The following is a 21596-nucleotide window of genomic DNA, read 5'->3' as shown; positions in this document are numbered from 1 at the left end:
GTGTACTTACGGTAATGCAAAGTGTCAAAGTGTCGCCTGCAATATGCTCGTTGTTAAAGGGTTAACAGAACCACAATTCAAATCTTAGCCTTTAGCTTAACCAGATCTTCAGAGATGAAATGTGTGCACAAGGAATCTGTCTATGGAAGGTTTGTGTTTGTTCCGTGAAATGAGAATATCCACCATGTATGATGTGGGAAACGTTGTGTTACGGTGATTTCAACTTTTGGCAGTAGGAGATGCCATTGTTAAAATGAAAAAAAAAAAAAGAGAAGGAGCTTTTTTAAGTTTTGGAAAATGAAGTCAGAAGCAACAATTACACAGCTATGTTTGTTTAGTTTTGACTGTTTAAAATCTCTTTGTCTTCAGTTGAGCAAAATTTCATGCCTTGGTCTGCTTCCAGGCATCTTTGGATTTTTCTATGGAAATGTTTTTTACTCATAAATGTTCTTAGACTTTGGTTCATCACTTGTGTGTGACGCCAATTGTATATGTATAGCTTATAGATCCTTGTGTATATTCTGATCTAGATACTGTTCCTATTGAACTTTTTCTTACTTGTGTATCACGTCTCGTTTTACTGACTTCCCTTATTCTCCACTGATTACTCACACATGTTCCTGATTGTCTTCACCTGCATCTTGTTTAGTATTTTGCTGAATGCCACTTTCCTTGTGAGTTTTGGATATCTCTCTGCCTGTGGCTGGGAGTCAAACTTCCTCTGAATCGCCTACAGTCAAAAATACATTTTGATGTCAAAATTTGATCAGATTTCCGTTAATCTCATCAGCACTAATTGTCTGGAGGTGTGCAGGAATCCACAAACTGAGACTTTATTCCAGCAGGGAGAACGAGAAGATGAGGTTTAAAACTAAAGTGAACAAAGTAAAAATGAGAACAGAAAGAAATAATTTGGCCTTGTCACAGCAAAACAATGGAAAGTGTGATCCTAATTTTGACGTCCAAGGTTTAGATGTCGGCCATCAATCATTGGTCACCCTTGAAGATCAATTTAAATTGAACCTGTGATCATAATGCACTGTACTGGTTTCACTTCATAAATTCATATTAACCGGTTGTTGTGCTGAGTCACAGTCTTGAGTGGATCAAGCAAAGCCTGGATTGATTTAAATATTCAAAGGCTTCTCATGACAGCCTTCACTCTCACTTGTATTTGGGCTCCAGGTTGCCATATTCATCTCATCCCTTGCTTATTTCCCAAATTTGGGTACAAAATTAGAGTTTTTTAATAGCTGTGATTTTTAAACTATGAAGTGAATTGACTCATGGCTTGAATGTGTTTCAAGTTATATATAAAACATTACTTTAATCATTGTTTTCTTTAGGTTTTATATCCCAGACTGAGATTGAAAATATAGTCGATTGGAAGATCCACTTTTGTCACGATGCATTTATCATAAACCTGCTCCTGATCTATTCCCATGCATTTTGTAATAAACTACAATCTCAGCTCCTAAAGAAATGCTCTCCAAAGAAAACAGTTTGCACTTATCTCAATCCCAGACGTGATCATTCAAGAACATTATGTTATTTTACCGCAAAACAACTTATCAAGACTGGAAGTGAGGGAATGAATGACGCTGAACGACCCCAAACGACAAAGAGCGAGAGGTAATCTGAGCGAGGGAAGTATTCATCAACAGTTCCAGAGTGATGGTGCTGAAATGAGATGAGACGCCAAGAGCCAAAGCGGTTGTATAATCGTAGCTAATGTGCGCTCTTTAGTTTGGTCTAAACATTAGATGTAGAGCTTATCTCAGAGAAGATGTTCTCCCCTCAGGCTGGACAAACTTTCTCTTCTTTCTTCTCTTGTGAACATTAGTGATTCATCCAATTTCAGACAGAGTGTGTGTGTGTGGGGAGGGGGGGGGCATGGGGCTTTGATGTTTTTAAATGAAACATCTGCACATTACAACACAGAAAAGAAAGGATAGAAGATAAAGAGATAGCAGCAGACCTGTGACTGCGGTTTACCGGCCTGAATAAAGTGGGTTTAAAAGACACAAGAGCAGAATAAACCTCCCTTTGATAACATCTCATGGTCAATTTCCCACATTTTATCTCAACATTAGCCTTAGGGCTGGTTCTGGCCCCTTAAAAGCTCTCTCATCTTTCCTCTCTATGTCTACAATGGCAATATCTTTAAATGTTTAGATCCTAGTGGAGGTATACATTGCTCGACAACAGTATATTGTGTTTATGGCCTGGCTAGAGTGGGTTTTATCAGGTTTATTTGGCCGTCCATTTCAAACAGGCTTTTGCAGAGCAAAGAGCAGTCATGGTGCAGCTACAGTATCTTTACAGATTATATTACACAGAGCATTTTGACCAAAGCCACTGGCACCAACGATCCAAGACTTCCTGCTCTGTCCTGTCTGACGCTGAGGTGCATCCTGGAAAAAGAAAAGGGATTCTCAAACTTAATAACGGTGTGACCCATTTTCCATCCATCCGTCTTACGCTTGATCCTCCGCATAAAGTGAAGGTCGCGGGGGTGACTATAGGAAGAAAATGCTCTGTATAATTATTCATAATAACAAAGGCATATAAATACAATCATTTTAATTGTCATTCACATTTTTACAGTAATTTGAAGATTAATTACAAAGCTGAGAATGAAAACCTTCCCATTTGCCCACCTGCATTACCTTCACGGCCCCTAAAGTCATTTAAAGCCGGAAGTTGAATAAACCTTTTATTTGTGCATAGACAACGGTATCGTTTTACAAAAACAAACAGCTCTGACCAAATAACCTTAATATATAAACCAATACATCAGAAAGAGGAATAAGCCGAGAGATTAGAGAGCTGTGGAAGAGTGTTTTTGGTATGATAAGGCCATCATGGTTCCCTGACATGCTTAGGAAAGGGAGGGCTTGTTGTAATACTCAGTCTCACCATTAGATGTCACCCATTCTAGCACAAAATTTCCATTCCACTGAAAATCACATTAGGAGCAAAAAAGCAAAGAACAGAACATCATGAATTTAATTAGATTCCTAGAAGGAAAAAAAGGTCACAATATAATATAATAAAACCACTTTAGGACGATTATAGATGTCAAACATTTGTGAGTAGTCTGAGATTGCATCTAAATCTGAACTCAAACAAGCCAGAAAGATAAACAGGTACATTTTTTTTTGAATGTTTACACAGTTTTTAGAGAATTTCTACAGCTTGAAAATATTGGCTCACTCCAATCGGTAAAATGTGGAAAAAGCTATTTGTTTTACACAAATTGAAATGTGATTTGCTCTGCTGAGTGTGCGTGCACATGCATGTTCCTGTCATTCTGAATCATGGTCATAATCATAACAAAACACACAGTATTGTAGTGTGCGTCTCATCTTAACCAAACGCTTCACAAACCTGCGTCACAAGCATTTAACGTGTTTTTTCTTTTTTTCATGTCGTCTCATTGTGTCTTATCCATTTTCTCACCCTCCTCATCAGTCTCTCTCAATCTGATCCCTCATTCTTCATCCTTCACCACTCTCATCAGGTCACCAACCACCATCATTACCACTGTTTAGATTTCAGGGGGGACGGATTTTCCTCGGGTTGTTGCTCACAAGCTCATTCCCTCCGCTTTGATATCTCCCCCCATCGTGTCCAAGCACCAAAGACTCGTGAAACCACAGGCTGCTGCTGCTGGTGGTGGATGTGGATGGGTGAGCGTTGCTAGGGGCACAGCTGAAGTATTGTTTTGTTGTAACATAACAAAGTTTGGAGAGGGACTGATGGCTATTTTTACGGCACAGTTTCTGGATTCAGGATGCACGCAGTCAGCCTTTGAGACTTCCACAGTATTTAGATAGCACCTAGACATAGTTTGTAGCCAAAGCAGAGGAAGTTATAAAGTTATCAAGATTTAGCTGTGGGGTTTTATTTACAACCTGTGTCCTCACCAAAAAATGGTGGCTTCATATTCTCTAATGGTCATTCTGAATAAACATCAACATTGTCTGTGTGTAGGAGAACACACAGGATAATCTCCAGCTGCACTGATAGTGGCCACACACCAGTGAGGAAAATGCAGTGTGGAAATAAATACAAAGATGACCCCTGGTGGTGGGAGTTATATGTAGTAACGGTGAGTGTGTGGAGAAGCATTTTTTTTTTTTTACCACAACAGGTGTTTTAAACATGAGAAAGTTCCAAATATATACTGTACATATATTAAAAATACTATTATTTAACAGAAACTCTGGATACTTGAGCACAATTCTTATTATGGTCTTCATAAGCAAATGTAAAACTGTTTGTCTTAATAGGACAAATAGGACAATATTGTTTGTATTCATTTGAGGTGGGGCAGGCTCATTGTCAAATAATCCATCCGTGCTTGTATGCAGAGAACTTAAGTGTCTCTATAAAGTGTGTCATGTAAAACACATTTGTTCTCCGTTTGTCATTATACTTACTGCTGATAACTCGTAAATCACTCAACTTGAGTCAGGGAAACAAAGCTGCAGGGAAAAGTATTTTATTTCATTGAGGAAAAAATATTTCTCATCTGATGTGAAAATGACACGACAAGTTTCTTTCTTCCCATCGCATGATTTGTTTCCATTAAACGGTGAAAGTAAATTGATTATCACTGTTCTTGATTGCACATCAGTGTAAAACTATAGATAATATTTCTTCCCACTAAACATGCATCTCTTCCTCCTGTGGTTTTCCTTCCTCTTCCTCGTCTGCCACCGGAGTCGAGCAGAGTCTGTTCTGTCCTGACTCGTCGATGGGAACGTCCTGTCCGGGAAAATCTGCTGCAGTTTACTGAAGAAAAACACCTCCAGGTTTTGACCGGCCTGAGCCACCTCAGAGTCTGGCTGCACGACAAAAAGATAACATTTGAGGTTAGAGTTACGGGGTATTAGGTTAGGATTCTTTCCAATGTCGTTTATCTCATTTACCTTATTGTATGGAGTTTTAGAGTAGACATATTATACCCTTTTTGTACAAGTTAACCTAGTTCCCTGGTGTCCTAATGAACATGTCTGTGAACATGCTTTGGTCAAAATACCTCAAGGATGACGCACCACAGCAGTTCAATCACCCTGACAAAACAGCCCTGTTCAGAACGCTCTGTTTTGAGTGTCTGTCTCTTTAAATGCAAATGAGACACAGGAAACTATGTCAGCGTCATTGAGGCTCCGGCAGCTAACAACAGTTAGTGTTTGGAAAAGCCATCATTTGCCGTCATATATAAAATGTATCCACACATCCACACATAAATCCTCTGAGGCTGGAAGTTTGTGTAGAACTCTGTGCTGCACTGTGCAGCCAAGAATAGAACACTTCGCAGACTTCCGCTCTTCCGGATACTATTCCTCTCGCCTGCACCCTCACGTTGTCTCAGGACAAAGCGGAGCTCAATTCCAGGAATTTGTGACGTAGCAATGATCGCAGAAGTCTACATCGCGTCTTTTATCTCCTGTGCGGAGGACCACAAAAACATGAGTGAGTCATTTTTTTCAAACTTTGCCGACTCATAGGGACTCCAGAGTCCCAAATATAAGGGTTAAAATTATTAAAAAGTTGATTTTGCATAAAATGTCTCCACAATTTTCAGAAAACAAAAACAGCTTCTCCAGGTTAGAGTGTCACGTATTTAGTGCAACCTTCCCTTCCACTTGACCCTGGCTAACCCTTACCCTCTTATAAAACTGGAGTGAAACCTTATGTCACTAATAAAACCCATGTTTGCTCGACTGTTTCATGTTAAAAATATCTGCAGTGAAAAAAGGGTTTATTTTGCCTGGTTTATTTATAAGTGTTGATGTGGCTCAGTTTTTTGTTAAACTTGGGATTACAGAAAAGGTTTCAATAACGGCAGAAATCAGATTAAAATTACAAATCCTATCAGATTCCAACATTGTGATGACAAACAAACTCACGTAATTGAACGTAGCACAGTTCTTGAACATCAGCAGGACGTCGTCAACAAACTGCTCAGCGCTGAAGTAGTGCAGGGTTTCGCTCTTGTCCAGTTTCCTGCGGATCACTGACAGGTCAATGGGCCTCTTGATAATCTGGTAGTAGTTCCGGGCCTGGAGCACATTCACAGAGATTATTTTTTAATGATTTTTTTTAACATCCTTGTTTGTTATGAAAGTGAAAGTGTGTGACACTGTTTATTATGTCTCAATGATTGTTAATCCCTGGTCTGTCTGCTCAGAGGAATGTCTGATCTCCAATGTCAAGTATCAAAGTACGGTCAGTTCATAAATAATCTCATTTACATTCATAAGGCATTTAAATAAAGGATAAAAATCACTTTATATATAAATGCTTGTATATAATTCCATTTAATACACTCCCTCCTGTATTTGTATTTGTAAAAATAACTCTTTTTCTACAACTTTGAACTTTGAAGTAGTGCATAGTATATTTCTGTAGACATTTCATATTCTTTTTTTAAAATCCCTGACCTTTAAGATCTTTGTAAATCTGTTAGACTGACCAGAGGGCTGACAGGTTCATGAAATGGAGCACTGAGCAGGTGACAGTACAACAGCAGAGTCAGCTTCTCACATCTCTGCAGGTGGAAACACACAAACAAACCTGTAATCATTCACTTTTACTATTAACATTATTATGATCAGCGTCCATAACCAGATTCTGCGCTGCAGCTCACCCTCTGGTCCTGGTTGGACAAAGTGTACGGAGCTTTGACTCCACCACAGAACTGAATGTTCTCACAGTCGTAGGCTTCTGCAGACTCCTGGTCAGATCTGCACAACGTGCACTCCCAGTCACCTCTGCAGGACACACAAGACTGGTGTTATTTCACAGTCTGGAAGTTAAAACTACTGTATATTATCTTTAAAGGCAGATATTACAAGGAGAGACACGTTTTTGTTGAGGGAAACTAGGAAGTAAGAATAAATACATCCTTATCCCAAATATTACCAGTGGAGCTAAAGCCTGAGGTTTATGTGCTATTTAACCCCACTGTTTTTCGAAGGTCTTAAATCATGTAAATGGTATTCTTCTGTATATCAGTGCATTATCATTTACTACGTATGTCTATATTGTACATTTTAAGGTTTGACACTCTTTACAGTGTGATGTGTTATTCTATTTTTTTTTTTTAATTAGTTCTAATATTAAAGCTCCAGTGCGTAACTTCTGGTAATTTTTTTGGGTAGTTATGCCATCCATCCATCTGAAAGTGAGCTGTGTCAAGCAATAGTGTCAGACCTGACTGAGGGAGTGTTTGTGTGTATACAGCAGCAGTGCAGGGTGGGTGGCAGCTAGATTATGTGATTATGGCATATTATGGCATGTTTTGGTTCGGTACGGTATGTTTTTTTTGCCCCAACATTACATTTTTCTGAACCCTTCCCTTGGTTTACCATAGTAATGGTACGGTATGGGTGGAGCTAGACCCACGACAGTCAGCTGATTGCCACTGATCTGGTTAAGTATAACTTTATTTTACTATTTATGACCTCTTACTCTCTGTGCTTTTGTAATAAAGGATTATCTGGTTTGAAACATAGCATTATGTGGTACAGAGGAAAGATTAAGGTGGTGACTGTTCCAGAAAAGATACTCAATCAGTCTCAACTGGTTTAAAATGAAAATGATTGATGAATCAGTCTGATTTGACATATTGCTCTTGGCTTGACTTATAATTGACTCTCATTAATCCGGCGTGAGCAACTGTTTAGGCTCGACTGGTTGAGCTGCTTATAACTGTGATGGAGAAGGCGACAGTGTTTGCACAGCTGACAACTGTATACAGAGGTAGGTGTTGATGCAGTATTTACAGTGGGAAGCTGGTGAGACGGGGTACATGGCAGGCCAAGTGGTAAACTTTAGGGCAGCGATCGCAGCAGAGCAGGTCACCTCCGTTCAGACAAACAGCACAGAAATCTTCACTTTCCACCTCGGTCACATCTCCGTGTTCAGGCTGATGGAAGGACAAGTCGGTCTCCTCCTGTTGGCAGCAAACATCTGCTCTTTGCTCTTCGCTGTCCTCCATTTCAACTACATCTACTCCACATTTAGTTTCGGTCTCGTCCTCAAGCTGCAGGGAGTGATTCAGAGCTGTGTCTGGCTCTGGATCCACTTGGATCACCATGGTCTGTTCCAGATCTGGATCCAAATAAAATGTTTCAGAATCCATTTTTTTTTCCAGTTGCCATTCATCAGAGCCACAGTCAAACAGGATGTAAGGCTGATCCGGATTTGATTCACAGTCAAAGCCTGAGTCCTGCTCAGGTTCTTCAGAGGGGCAACTGTAAGGAGAATATGGTTCTGTCCAGGATATTGATGTTGTTTCTGGTTGACTGTGATCAGATAAAGCTGGTGTCGTCTCAGGTAAATCCTCTCTGATCTCTAAAATATCCGCCTCATTTTGAATGAATCCGTTCTGCGAGCAGAGATTGGGACACAGGGATAAAATGAAAACGAAATAAGCATGAAAGAGAACTTGTGCTCGTCTTTGTCTTGAATGAAAATCTTCATGGTTTTTTTTTTACCTGCTGAGGAGTTTGACGAGTCACAGAGACGTTAGTGTGGGGCTCTGTTTGTGTTTGGAATGGCAGTCGCACCAGAGACACCACGGGCTGCAGCGATGACAAACACACAGACCGCAGGTCCAGGCGCTGCAGGCTCACAGCAGGTATGCAGGAATTACCCAGAATCCTCTGGGCCTCTGGGTGAACCCTGTGAAAATATACGAGGGCTTGTATGATGTCTATTATGCTAAAAAAAAATGGTGTGTCATGGTTTTTTATAGTACAGAAAGAAATCATATTTAAGAAAGTACTGAGAATTCAAACCTCCACCAAGGCTGCTCAGCTTTCTTTTCAAAACTCTCCCCCGGTTACATAAGTCCCGCTGTTCTGTTTACTTGCATTCATTCATTTGCCTTAGCGTATCAAAGAAGGATATATCACCAAATCGATATTTTGACCCACCAGAAAAACAGCAAAGGCCACTATAGTTCCCTGATAATCTGTTACAATCTCTAGTCTCAAAATGAGATCTTTGAATGCTTATAAACTGACCTGTCAGGTAAACATGTTCCCCATGCTGTATTGTAGTTACCTTATTCTCCTGAGGAAAGTGGCTACACTTGTTACAGGTTGTCCCGGTTGTTTCTCAGATGATGGTGATGCCGCTCTAGTTTCTCTGTGGCAAATCTGTCCGGACTCGTTTTTCTTCCAGGATCCATTACTGCAGAGCTGTACATATATAGGACAACAAACAAATCATCGAATGTTCACTCACTTTCTCTGTCGACGTTGCACTGGTAATAACAGATTCTGGATTTAGACTATTCTCTGATGACCTGGCCTCTCGTGCCAGCTGCACTATTACACTTGCCTACCTGTGGCAACAAGGCTGCCCGCCTTTGGGGAGAGTTTCCATGGCATCTGTGGGGCAGGTCTGCCATCTCCAGGACATCAGGCCCCCTGGGTGAAAAAAAAGAGAACAGAAAACATGGAAGTAGCTGCTGGTACAAAATCTCCTGTGTCATCAATGTTTGATGGCAAAAAAATCAGGAAACAAAACAAACAGAAAAAAACCACGAAGAAGCGGGAGAGGGAGCAGTGGAATTAGTGGAATTATGAAATTCACTTAGCCACGTCCATAGACAATATTCCCGAGGGGGAAATGAATGATGACAACGCATAAGCAATAATAAATAATTGCAATACACAAACGACACACTGGAAATTGAGTATAATTGTTGTAATGTCTTACCTGACAGGGAGAATAAACAAAGACAGAACAAGATGTGTGCGTCACAAAGGCAGGTGAAGTGTCCTCGGGTTTATGTGAGCTGAGGATGAAAGTGATAGCTCTGTTCCATGTGTCCAATATCAAGAGGGACGTGGGTGATTTGATTGGTGGAAAGATGATTCAACCTGAGCCCCGTGACAATTCTGCACTGAGCCAATGTAAACAAGTGCATAATATTTACATTAACATATTTAACATCTATAATGTAGTTGAAGCAACAATTTGTAACATACTATTTAATATAATAAGCATTGGAACATCTTAATTTGGCTGAAAAACAATATACACTTGGCAATGGCACTTTTTTAACACTGTTTATTTGATTTCAGCACAGGCTGTGGCTCCAGTTTCTTAGTAGATAATGGATGTATACAAATTATATGTATATACATATATATATATATATATATATATTATATATTTTATAACATGCCGTCTCTGTAAATATTGTCTATCTACTATTACTGCTATTTAAACTCAAAAAGAACAACAACGGTGGTGATAATAATGTTTTTGTTTTTTCTCTTTACAGCTTTTTCATACTCCAGTCCAGTAGGTGTCGATAAAGCGCCCTTGATCCCGTTTGCAAATCGCGTTCAAAACACAAGGAAACGCTGCACTCAACACATCTCGCACAAAACCGCGCGACTTGCAAATCCCGTTCCTCTTTCAACTCTCCTCCAAGATGGTAGGTGCTATCGTGAATGTCTGAACACTGATGTAGAGTTAAATCTGTTCCCATCCGAGGCTGTTCGTGCCGAAAACGTGTAACCGAATGACCGTATATTGTACACACATCTCTTGTACGCAGTTCATGACTGTTATTGTGTTTATTCGCTCACATTATAAGGTTTTGTGAGCGGTTGACTGCGCTAGCTCGGCCTTCGGCTGCTGCAGTAAACCCGGTGGTTCCGTCTCTGTATTACCATGAATTTACGCGTAAATAAAACAGCCACAATCTAGTTAAATGTGGCATGATTTCAGGTATAGATAGTTTCTTAATGTTATTGTTTGTTTATCGTTAAAAAAAATCAGCCAACGCAGGTAAAGTAGCACTAGCTTGTCTAGATGCTAGGCAGCATGTAGCCGTGGACATTAGATGGACCGGTTGAACTCCTTATATCGTGGCTAACATAACTTATTCTTTCCAGTATTTATTTCACAGAAGATAAATGTGCAGTTAAATGTTGTGTAGTAACTGCATTAGTACAGACACGTTCAACTGCTGTGTCTGGAAGTAAAGTTGTTGACAAATGTGTTTCCTAACAATTTTAATCAAATTGCTATCTGAAAACGTATGGACATTGGGCATATGCCCGATTATACTGTGAATTAATATGACTAGCAACTAGTATGTGCATTTATCACTAACTTAAGCTATAGTAAAAAGTGAAAGACTACATGTGTTTTTAATGTTACTTGGTACAGACAATGATTAAGCAGTCAAATTTGACATTGTATTGTACACTGTCTTTGAGTGCAAAATTGGCTACTTTTATAGAGACTAGAGTCTCATCTTGACACAACTCATTGTCTTGGTGTGCTAGAGTACTCTTAGATTGAAGTCTGATCCTATTCACTGACTTGCTCTATGTTGACCTGTCGGCCACATGATCAGCGACAAAGCTTTTACAATATTTTCCCTCTGATTAGTGCATAATAATGTTTAGGAATATAGTCATACTTTACTGGTGTTCTTGCAACGCCTGCCATCACATTAGCAAGTGGTGGGTTCATTTGGTGTATGGTGATGTAGCCAGCTAGTTGGTTTTGTGTTGGTTAAATTCAGAATCATGTTCATAAGATGTAGTCATCTAATGTTTGTCTCATTGAATCCTTCCGTAATAGCCCACCAAGAAGACCAAGACCAGGAAGCTCCGAGGGCACGTCAGCCACGGACATGGTCGTGTTGGTGAGTATAAACATACCCGTCTACCTATGATGGTTTTAATCATCACTTGTTTTTATCACTGTGCCAATGTGATGCACAATTAACATGAGCTTTTCCATCCTAACAGGCAAGCACAGAAAGCATCCTGGAGGTCGTGGTAATGCTGGTGGTATGCATCACCACAGAATCAACTTCGACAAATAGTAGGTGCCTCACGTGTGTTGACTGGTTTTGTTGTACTTGTCGATTGGAAAAAGAGTTTTGAAAATTGTTTTGTCTGGTTTTTATTTGACGATTTAACATGGCTTCAGAATATAACGGGCATGGAGGCAGACTGTCGGCATTGTCAGTTAACTGTTGTGTGTGTTGCGTTTTGCTGAGAAATGCAAAAAAAAGGTGGATGAAGTTATGGCTGAGTAGACAGAAAGAATTTAGCTTGTACAAGTTACGGTTCTAAATAAATGTATGTAACACCTGTTTCCAAGTCCATTTGCTCTCATTGGTTATTGTGGTATTCTGCTCACGTCCCAAATGCCATTCAGTCGTAAATATCAAACGTCTTTAATACCTGAAAACGGGAAGACTGCATCTGACTGTCAGTTATCCCCTCACCCTACAGGATAATTTAGCCAGATAATCTGTTCAAATCAGCCTAAAATTGGAAGGCACCCACAAATCTGGCTATTTATCCTTTAGTCTGGGGCAGCCCTAAGTAAAACATAAGATTCAATTTCAAGTCTTGATCAGGAATTGCAGCTTTAAATACATGTTGGTTATTTCCTCAGTTTGTGAACTGTGATGTCCATGGGGAGATGGGTCCACAGAAGAGATATGTGCAGTGTAGCAAAAAGTAGTTTAGTGATGCCATATTAGGACACTCTGAACTGCTGTGTCTTAAGTTGTTGACGAATGTGTAACATATTTACTAGTATTTACTGTTGAGTAATATGACTGTTCCTAGGAGTACCACCTGAGAGACTAGCAGCCTGTGTATTAATTTATCATCTACCCTTGGCTGTAGTAAAAGGTGGAAGTTTAAATTGATTAAGCAGTCAGTTTTGGCATTGTACGTTATATTGTCTGAGTGCAATACTGGTTACTTTTATAGAGACTAGAGTCTCATCTTGACACAACTCATTGTCTTGGTGTGCTAGAGTACTCTTAGATGAAAGTCTGATCCTATTCACTGACTTGCACGTTGTTGACCTGTCGGCCACATGATCAGCGACAAAGCTTTTGCCATCTTTTGCTTTATCTGTGGATAACCCACCCATTCTCTCACTTTCATGTTGAATGAAAATAAAGCTAACTTCTGCCTTATGTTTGTCCTCAGCCATCCAGGCTACTTTGGTAAAGTGGGTATGAGACATTACCATCTGAAAAGAAACACAACTCATTGCCCCACCATCAACCTGGACAAGCTGTGGACTCTGGTTAGCGAGCAGACGAGGCTCAACTATGGCAAGAAGCCTGATGGCCCCGCCCCCATCATTGATGCTGTGCGCGCTGTAAGTGTTGACCAATATTTCATATGCTCTCCTTTCCTCAACAGAAGTAAAGTTGTAAACAAATGTGTTTCGTAACAATTTTAATCGAAAATGTATGGTCATATGCCCATTTTAGCTATTAAGTAATATGACTGTTCTAGGTGTAACACCTGAGGGACTAGCAGCTAGTATATTAATTTGTCATGAACATAAGCTATAGTAAAAGGTGGAAGACAATGTTACTTGGTACAGACAATAATTAAGCAGTCAGTTCTGACATTGTATGTTGTATTGTTGTCCTTGAGTGTAATACTGGTTACTTTTATAGAGACTAGAGTCTCATCTTGACACAACTCGTTGTCTTGGTGTGCTAGAGTCCTCTTAGATTGAAGTCTGATCCTATTCACTGACTTGCTCTATGTTGACCTGTCGGCCACATGATCAGCAACAAAGCTTTTACAATATTTTCCTCAGACAGTGCGTAATGATAATATTTAGGAATATATTAGACAGAAAGGTTCAAGTCATTAGGAGCCTAATTAATTTTTTCGCTTGTTTTCTCTTGCTATTCAACTTGAAATGAAACTGTTTTTTTGATGTATGTTTTTTTTGTTTTATAGGGCTACTACAAAATTCTGGGCAAAGGCAAGCTGCCCAAACAGCCCGTCATCGTCAAGGCCAAGTTCTTCAGCCGAAAGGCCGAGGAGAAGATCAAGGCAGTGGGAGGAGCTTGTGTGCTGATGGCATAAAGTTCCTGTCAGTGTTTTTTGCAAAAATAAACTATATGGGTGGAAACACGTTTGTCATGTCTTCTATGGAATTTTATGGCAGCTTGCATCTATGATATTGCATAACTTCCATCTTCTGGAATTAGAAAACTCTAACACTACCCAGTCTCTCCTATTCTTACTCATTTCCTCAGTCTCATCTGATTATACAAGGCTACATGTTTGGACCATGTTAATGTGTTCACTTTCTAAGAAGGCAGTTATTGCAATGTGTGAACTGTCGAGCAGCTTTCTTGTGTGGACCACTTGTTAGCCCTACACTACAATGAAGAAAAGTAGCATGATTGAAGGCATCCAGCACATAATCTGTACATTTAAACCAAGTGGAGTAGATTGAGAATTACATGAAGCATTTTGAGTAAAATCTGTTTGGATTTGCTTGGTTTAACTTCAAACCCAGTGATGCTGAAGTATTTTAAATCACAAAATTAAGCCATGTCCCTGAATTTGTCAGGAGTAAACTCAAATCTTTAACTGTAGTTACATTTTTATTTTGAGTGATGTGCATGGCATGAGGTTGCTATTTATTTATCAATCTTGGAGATTGATGGATTTTTCTTGTCAAAATAAGATAAAAAAAAAAAAGCTAAAGTGAGAAATGTGCACAAATTTGCTTTTGGCAATAAATATTGGGAAATGGGTTACAATGTTTTCTTTTCAAATGGATAACATATTCAGCGTTTGTGACACTGATTATTTTATAAATATAATTTATGACGATGATCACTTAAATTACTTAAATCAGAAATGGTTGCATTTGGGTCAAAACGAATACAAATCTACTGGGTCTAATAGAGATTGCAGTTGTCTAATTTCAGGTATTATACAGAGGGGGGCGCTGTTACGCTTACAGCGTTTCCTGTCCTGTCGAGAGCAACACAGACACACATCGGTGTGTGGCGTGTGAGTGAATGACAGCTGAATTTCTTCCCACGCAGCAGTCGAGACGTGGAATACGTAAAGATGACCAATCAAAGGTAATTGATAAATGACGCGTGGACTTTTCTCAAACACTGTGTTTATGTATTCGTATGCTTTTTGTTGTGCTTTTTGTTTTGCCCTGCACGCAACAGTTGAACAAGTAAAGCAGTCGTTGAATATTTGTTGACACAGCGCAGAACATTTGATGTAAACGCTGGCATTGTATGTAGGAGTTTAAGTTTCATCTATATCGAGAAAGCACCTGAAAAATCTGAGAGAAAAGTGACATGCTAGTCGCCGAGTATGACGTTAATCTTCACGCATGCGCAGTTCTCTCCGCCCGCTTGTCTTGCACCATATGGACAAAAGTATTCAGACGCCCGACATTGCAGTGTAGTGACGTATTCAAATACATATACAGTATTTTAATACATAATTGGTCCCCCTTATATAGCTAAAACAGTTTCCACGTTTCTTGATAGACTTTTTTCAAGATTTTATATGTGCCCATTTATTCTGTAGAGCATTAATGAGGTCAGACACTGATTTTGGACAACAAGGCCTGGCTCACAAGCTGTGTTCCAGTTCCTTCTAAAGGCATTTTTTTAACCAGTCAGGTTCTTCCACACCAAACTCGTCAAACCATGTCTCCATAGTGCTTGCACTGGGGCACAGTCATGTTGGAATAGATAAGTGCCTTCCTCAAACTGTTGCTACATAGTTGGAACTAGCATATCATTGTCCAAAATGTCTTGGTATGCTGAAGTGTAAATATTGTCCTTCATTGGAGATAAGGGGCCAAGCTCAAAGCCTGATTGAAACACAATAATTCAATACTTATCAGGTGTGGCCATTGCTGTTTCCCAACTAGCTTTAACCCACTTGTCAGTCCCCAATGTCTCAGTCTGAGCCTTGTCTTATATTTCCTATTCTACTCTCCTGTTTTGACTCTTTCCACAGCCACAAGATGTTCTACGTAGCCCCACACAAAATGTATAAAGAAATTCCTGCTAAGACTGTATTGTTTTCTACTGTATAATTTAATAATTTAGCATTTTAAATTTTAAATAGTTTTTAGTCAGAGTCCGGTGAGGGTATCGCCTCACGTCACCATCAAACACACCATGAGTACACACTTTAACATGTCTGATTGAGTGTTCTGTGCTTGTTCCTCTATGCAGATGAAGACCACCTGAGTTTGTACTTGACTTGTTCATGGCAAGACGAGCATGGCTGGAGTCTTCTTTGCGGCGCTCTGGCAGTCTGGGCCTCGAGGTGCTGGAGCGAGCCAGGCGTAGTGTTGACTGGACCAGCTTTGGTGCATCGCAGACCCCTACGACTCCAGACAAACATGCACACATCCATGTCAAGGTGCCCACTTGCTTTTATGTCCATGGATTGTTTTTGAGTCACTGCACCTTGGCTGAGTTCTCTTTTTGTTTTTTTGTTTTTTTGCATTTTCAGAGAGCCAACACAGAGCTGGATGTTGCCTTTGCAACCATCGCAGATTTCATGGCACAGACGACCTACGAGTGCAAGGTCAGTGATATTCGTGAAGGCACTGGCCTTTATCTGATACTGTGTGCTGTTCACCAGCAACTGTGAATCCTGACATGTTGATTCTGTCTATGCTGCAGAAGGTCTATGGGTCGGGCTGTTGCACTGAGTTCACAGACACCGAAAGGAATCATGTATCCAGGTTCCACACTCGACCATCTGCTGAGAAGATGACATCTGCTCTGCTAACCCAGATACATGTAAGGACTTTCTGAAACATTAGAGTCAAGTAAACTGCTTTGTTTATGCGTAATCTACTTTTTTATCCATTTACACTACCGTTCAAAAGTTTTGGGTCACCTATACAATTTTTTCACTTTTATTAATCAAAAGATTTGCAAAATGAATAGAAAATATAGTCAAGACATTGGCAAGATTAGAAATAACTATTTTTATTCAAAATAATCATTTTGCCCTTCAAACTTTGCTTTGGTCAAAGTAACAGCAAAACTGTTTTCAGCTGTGCTAACAACATTGAACAAGGGTTTTCAAGGGTTTTCTAATCATCCAATAGCCTTCTAACGCCATTAGCAAACACAATGTACCATTAGAACACTGGAAATGGGCCTCTATACACCTATGTACACATTCCATTAAAAACCAGACGTTTGCGGCTAGAATAGTCGTTTTCCACATTAGCAATGTATAGAGTGTATTTATGATTCATTTAATGTTATAGTCATTGAAAAGTGCCTTTCCTTCAAAAATAAGGACATTTTCAAGTGACCCCAAACTTTTGAACGGTAGTGTATTAAAGCCACTTTACATAGACTACATACATAGTGTATGTAGTCTAATTATGGTTGTAATGTTAGCAATTGCACACAGCGACAGGTCATACTTTCCCCTAGAGTCTATGTGGCGTAAATGTCATCATCTGTCCTCCGTCCAGTTTGTGTCCTGCAGTCACTGATATTGTAGTTTCAGTAATCATTAACTCTTGAGAAAGTATTTTCACTTTAGCTTCAATTCAGAAACATAGGTCCATATTAGTATTTGATATCAACAAGAACCCTAGTATAATTTTGGCCCGTACTTGGACATGGATTCTGTATTTTCCGCTTGTTTACATTGGGTGTGTCACTGATTTTCACGGAGTCTGCAGTGAGATCATTTGCCTATAGAATCATTTTTTTGGAAACAGCATCTTTACAGGATTCAGTTAAAATCAAAGTCTCTTCTTCAGGTTCATGTGTCGGGAAAAGGAAAAGATTTCTACATCGAGGTTTCGCCCGGAACGTACGCTATCACTGTCAGCACGGAGGAATCGCAGCAGCAGCAGACTCAGCTGGTTAGTGTCAGAGCTGGAGAGAGCATCAGCATCACCTTTGACCTCTGACAAAAACAGAACTGACCAATGCTAGTGCTTGGCTGCCTGCTTTACATGAGATTACATTTTATTTTCTTATCAAAATGTTTTATATCCTGCATAATAAGCCATAATTTATATTGCAGTTAACTTCAGTATTAGATAGTGTTGGTATTAAAGCATAATGTGTGGCACTTACCAGTATTTTTATCTGCACTAATACTGTGTCAGTAAATAAAGTATTTTTTAAAAATATGTATGTAATTTGTTGTTGTTTCTTACAACTGTGTTCATCCATGCACTGACATATTATGAGAGAAGAGTTGCCACATCATTGGCAGAGAAGGACTGCAGTCCCACAGGTGGTCGAGGTCTGAAGTGCGGTGTTGTTATTCCACCTGGAAGTCTCTGAAACATGGAGCTGTGATTTGGCGAGCCACAAATCTGCGGCACGGGGAAGCTGAACCTCGCAGGTTGAGAGGTTCTCCTCGGTACTGCACTCCCTGCAGAAGAAAAATAAAATAAACATGATCTCCTTTAGATTAAATTAGTTACTTGATATTGTCATAGTTCTGCAACATGGACATTTTTGTGTAAGTCCAATATGTTTTTACTACAACGCTAGTTTTGTTGATTTTATCAAATCCAGCTATGGTTTAAAAAAAGAATTGATGCACATGTCGATCAGAGTTTAGATTGGTTATGTTACTTTTAAATATAAACAACTGACTGTTGTAGTAGATTTTGTGTTGCACAGTGTTATTAGTGCACTGCACAATGGAAGGTATAGATATTTTGTCAAGACAGCTGGAGGCAACAGCAACCTTGTGCTAGTAAAGTGAGACAGCTGCTAATAGTTTGTAGGATGACTGTCTATGCTATAAGAAATCAGCAGTTCTGTCCTAGTGATTAGATCATTTTTGAATATCTCAAGTTGGACAGACCATCAGTGTGCTTTGTCGTGTTTTAAAGTTCACTTATTGATATTTTATTTGTGAAAACCAAATCAAATCAAGTCATTTTAGTCGAGATCCCACCTGGCTGTCTGTGCTGAGGCTCAGGCCCTGTTATCCTCCAGTACCTCCAGGGAGGACGTTGTTTTTTACTGCTCAGTTTCACTCCAGCAGGAAATGTTGCTCTGGTCTCATCCTCAGTAAGAGATGCAGAGGAGGATGAGGGCACCTCACTACTTCTGCTCTGCCCCACATCTGTATCTTTTAGGTCCACCCATTTATCTGGCACTGACTGCTCAGATCGGATCGTTCCTCCAAGGGTTGACCTGCAGTCGGGTGGAACTGTGCAGGACCAGTGGTTTGTGGCTGGACGGCAGCACGGTGCAGATGCTGAACAGTCGATGCAGGACACCTGGGGATTGCAGGTGAACGTGCGAGCGCCACGCCAGCTGCAATGTTGACTCAGGGCTGATGAAGGCATTTGGAGATCCTTGACTATCCTGTCATAGTGAGAGGCGGAAATGGGTAGAACCAGGGGGTCAGGAACCAGAGATACACAGCCGTTCCACATCAGCACCCTCAGACTTGTAACACCATCAGCTGCAGGGACAAAAAACTGAGATGTTTGAGAGATGTTTTTCATAGTAACAGAAAAAAATCCCAATGTGCATTTACTGAAATGCACATTTTAAACACTTAACAAAGACAGAAAGAGCCTGAAGAGAGTCAAAGAATTTGTATTGTATGTACAGTATAAGCTTGAATTAACTATGATCTACAGAAAAAACTGACTGTTTTTCCATCATTCATTAAGTAAAACCCATAATAGAAGTATTTACTTGAAGGAATAGTATATTTTTTAACATACCTCCAAAGCCAACTCTGCGCTCTGTGGCAGCTATCACTCTCCCCGGCCCATATCTCCTCAGGTTTGGTTCCCATGGCGACAGGACGGCATATCCAGGTAGGAGACAGTGAGTCTGATGCCTGATGTGGTGGTTTACCATGTCCAGGGAGCAAACTAACTGCCTTTCGGTGGAGGAAAAACCCCAATTTGCATGCAATGGATGGTCAAATTCAACAACCCAAAGTCCCGTGGGCCCCTGAGGAAACAAGTAATGTCATTTTAAATGATGATATACAGTAGGTCTACAGTTTTGAAACTTTTCTTTAATATTCAAATGTTTTTCTATTGGTTGAATACAAATTAATGTTGTTTTTGGACTTCAAAACGTATGTAATTCAGCCAGTTTAACGTGGAACCATTTGGACTGATGTCTTGTGACCTTCTCCCATAATGCCTCTTGGAATGTAAACACCTTCCCTTGTTAACCCCCCCTGGTCACTGTCCAAACATGTACAGACCATATGTAATCATATTATTTTGAAGGGTAATTTGCTGTCATTTGTTCATCTACTGGTTAATTCTGTTGTATATTTGATTGACTTTCACCTGAACTGGCTGCATGACGGTGCCCATGTGGTACAGGCCGTCCACTGCCCTCCTTGCCAGCACCCGAGATCCAGGGAAAAACTGCCCAGAACTGTTCAGTGTTTGTGCCGACAACATGCAGGAGGTGAGCGGCTGAACATAATTATCCACGCTGGACCTGAGGGATCATAAACACTTGAATCACTACATCTACTGTATGTCACTGTATCCATAGTGCTGAATGACATTTGAGACCCGATTGTTAGACAGATGCTGTCTTTAAATGTCCCAGTGATGTGGAAAAACCAACCTGAGCAGACGTGAAGGTGTGTTTTCTGAAGTGAACGGACAACAGGACATGACTGGAGAGAAGGTTGGCACTGATGACTGGTTCTCAGCAACATACAGAGGAATCACCTACAGTGGAGATACATCTAAACACGGTGTAGCACCATTTCCAAGACAAGTGAAGCTGAATTTGTTGACATGTCATGGTATAAAGTTAGTGAGAAGTGGCTTTAATCTTCTCTGACAGTTTGTAGCACTCCTCGGCTACTACGTGAAAGAAGGAAGGTGTCATAATGTGAATATATAGTGTTAATAATGTTAACTTTGGCCTTTCTTTATTTGATTTGTTCTGTATTCGGTTGATCATTTAAAGGTTTGATTAAAATGTTGAAAGAAACAGGGAAAAAATCATTAAAAAAAACCACTGAATAAAAATAGCTTTCCAACACACCAATCATTCATAAATGATAAATTAGGCTAAAATACAAGGCTTTGAATGATGAGCCATTTGTGAGCCAAAAGAACCGAATCTTTGATAAGAGCTGGACCTCCCATCACTTCCATTATAATATAAGCCAGTTCCTTAACTTCCAGCCAATAATTGCTAAGTGGAAACTTTGTATGGTATCGTTAGTGTTCTTAGAAACTTCTACTGAGAATAATAATTGAATATTACTTCATACCTTCCCCACTTTCCCAAGTGGACTGCCTATAATCAAATAACAGCTTCCTCTTGTGGCTTGAGTGAAGCATTGCAGGTAATCTTTGGTGTTGTTGTCCAGCTGACCGTCTGAGTCCTGCAGGAAAAAAATGTTCACAGACTTCCTGGCTGCTAGAGCGGGCAGGGCTCTCAGCACCGACTGCGGCTGGTCAGGGAGAGCCGTGGTGATCAGGTGGACGGCGTGGCAGGCTGGGTCAGTCAGGGCCAAACTCAGAGCGGCCAGGAGATCCCTGCCCGGGCTGCAGCTGATGGAGTGAATCCAGGACAGTGCTGTGTACACTGTGTCAGGAGCACAGGGGAGCATGTGGTGGGACCAGCAGTTCACCTGCAGACACGTTCTCATTTAAATGACATGTTGTCATCACTAACTTTTCATACCAAGCCATTATTAACAGGTGACTTCTTCTGAATGCTTTAGTTCATGGAAGGATATCTCGGAAATGAAAGGCTGAATGAAAGAATGAAT

The 21596-nt window shown here is 40.2% G+C and overlaps 2 protein-coding genes across 2 annotated transcripts; both read left to right on the top strand.

Moving 5' to 3' along the window:
• Positions 1 to 10397: 10397 nt before the first annotated feature.
• Positions 10398 to 13951, top strand: rpl27a (ribosomal protein L27a). The gene is made up of 5 exons (XM_083894417.1): positions 10398 to 10471; positions 11632 to 11695; positions 11802 to 11877; positions 13008 to 13182; positions 13782 to 13951. The coding sequence occupies exons 1-5, from the start codon at positions 10469 to 10471 to the stop codon at positions 13908 to 13910; spliced, it is 447 nt and encodes a 148-aa protein (XP_083750543.1). The 5' UTR covers positions 10398 to 10468; the 3' UTR covers positions 13911 to 13951.
• Positions 13952 to 14830: 879 nt separating this feature from the next.
• Positions 14831 to 17851, top strand: akip1 (A kinase (PRKA) interacting protein 1). The gene is made up of 5 exons (XM_083893960.1): positions 14831 to 14926; positions 16052 to 16241; positions 16335 to 16409; positions 16508 to 16627; positions 17614 to 17851. Exons 2-5 carry the CDS (start codon positions 16086 to 16088, stop codon positions 17764 to 17766), a joined length of 504 nt encoding a protein of 167 aa, XP_083750086.1. The 5' UTR covers positions 14831 to 14926; positions 16052 to 16085; the 3' UTR covers positions 17767 to 17851.
• The last annotated feature ends 3745 nt before the right edge of the window (positions 17852 to 21596 follow it).

This window comes from Microchirus variegatus (genome assembly GCF_963457635.1).
Source record: "Microchirus variegatus genome assembly, chromosome: 8".
In the NCBI taxonomy this organism is placed as follows: Eukaryota; Metazoa; Chordata; class Actinopteri; order Pleuronectiformes; family Soleidae; genus Microchirus; species Microchirus variegatus.
Note: the sequence above shows the minus strand (reverse complement) of the source record. Positions and strands in the feature narration are given on the sequence as shown.

Bases quoted from the DNA above. Each gene is read 5' to 3' on its own strand.
- akip1 (XM_083893960.1), top strand. From the start codon at position 16,086: ATGGCAAGACGAGCATGGCTGGAGTCTTCTTTGCGGCGCTCTGGCAGT. The intron at 16,242-16,334 runs GTGCCCACTTGC...TTGCATTTTCAG, and splicing joins ATGCACACATCCATGTCAAG to AGAGCCAACACAGAGCTGGA. The intron at 16,410-16,507 runs GTCAGTGATATT...TCTATGCTGCAG, and splicing joins AGACGACCTACGAGTGCAAG to AAGGTCTATGGGTCGGGCTG.
- rpl27a (XM_083894417.1), top strand. The intron at 11,696-11,801 runs GTGAGTATAAAC...CCATCCTAACAG, and splicing joins CCACGGACATGGTCGTGTTG to GCAAGCACAGAAAGCATCCT. The intron at 11,878-13,007 runs GTAGGTGCCTCA...GTTTGTCCTCAG, and splicing joins AGAATCAACTTCGACAAATA to CCATCCAGGCTACTTTGGTA.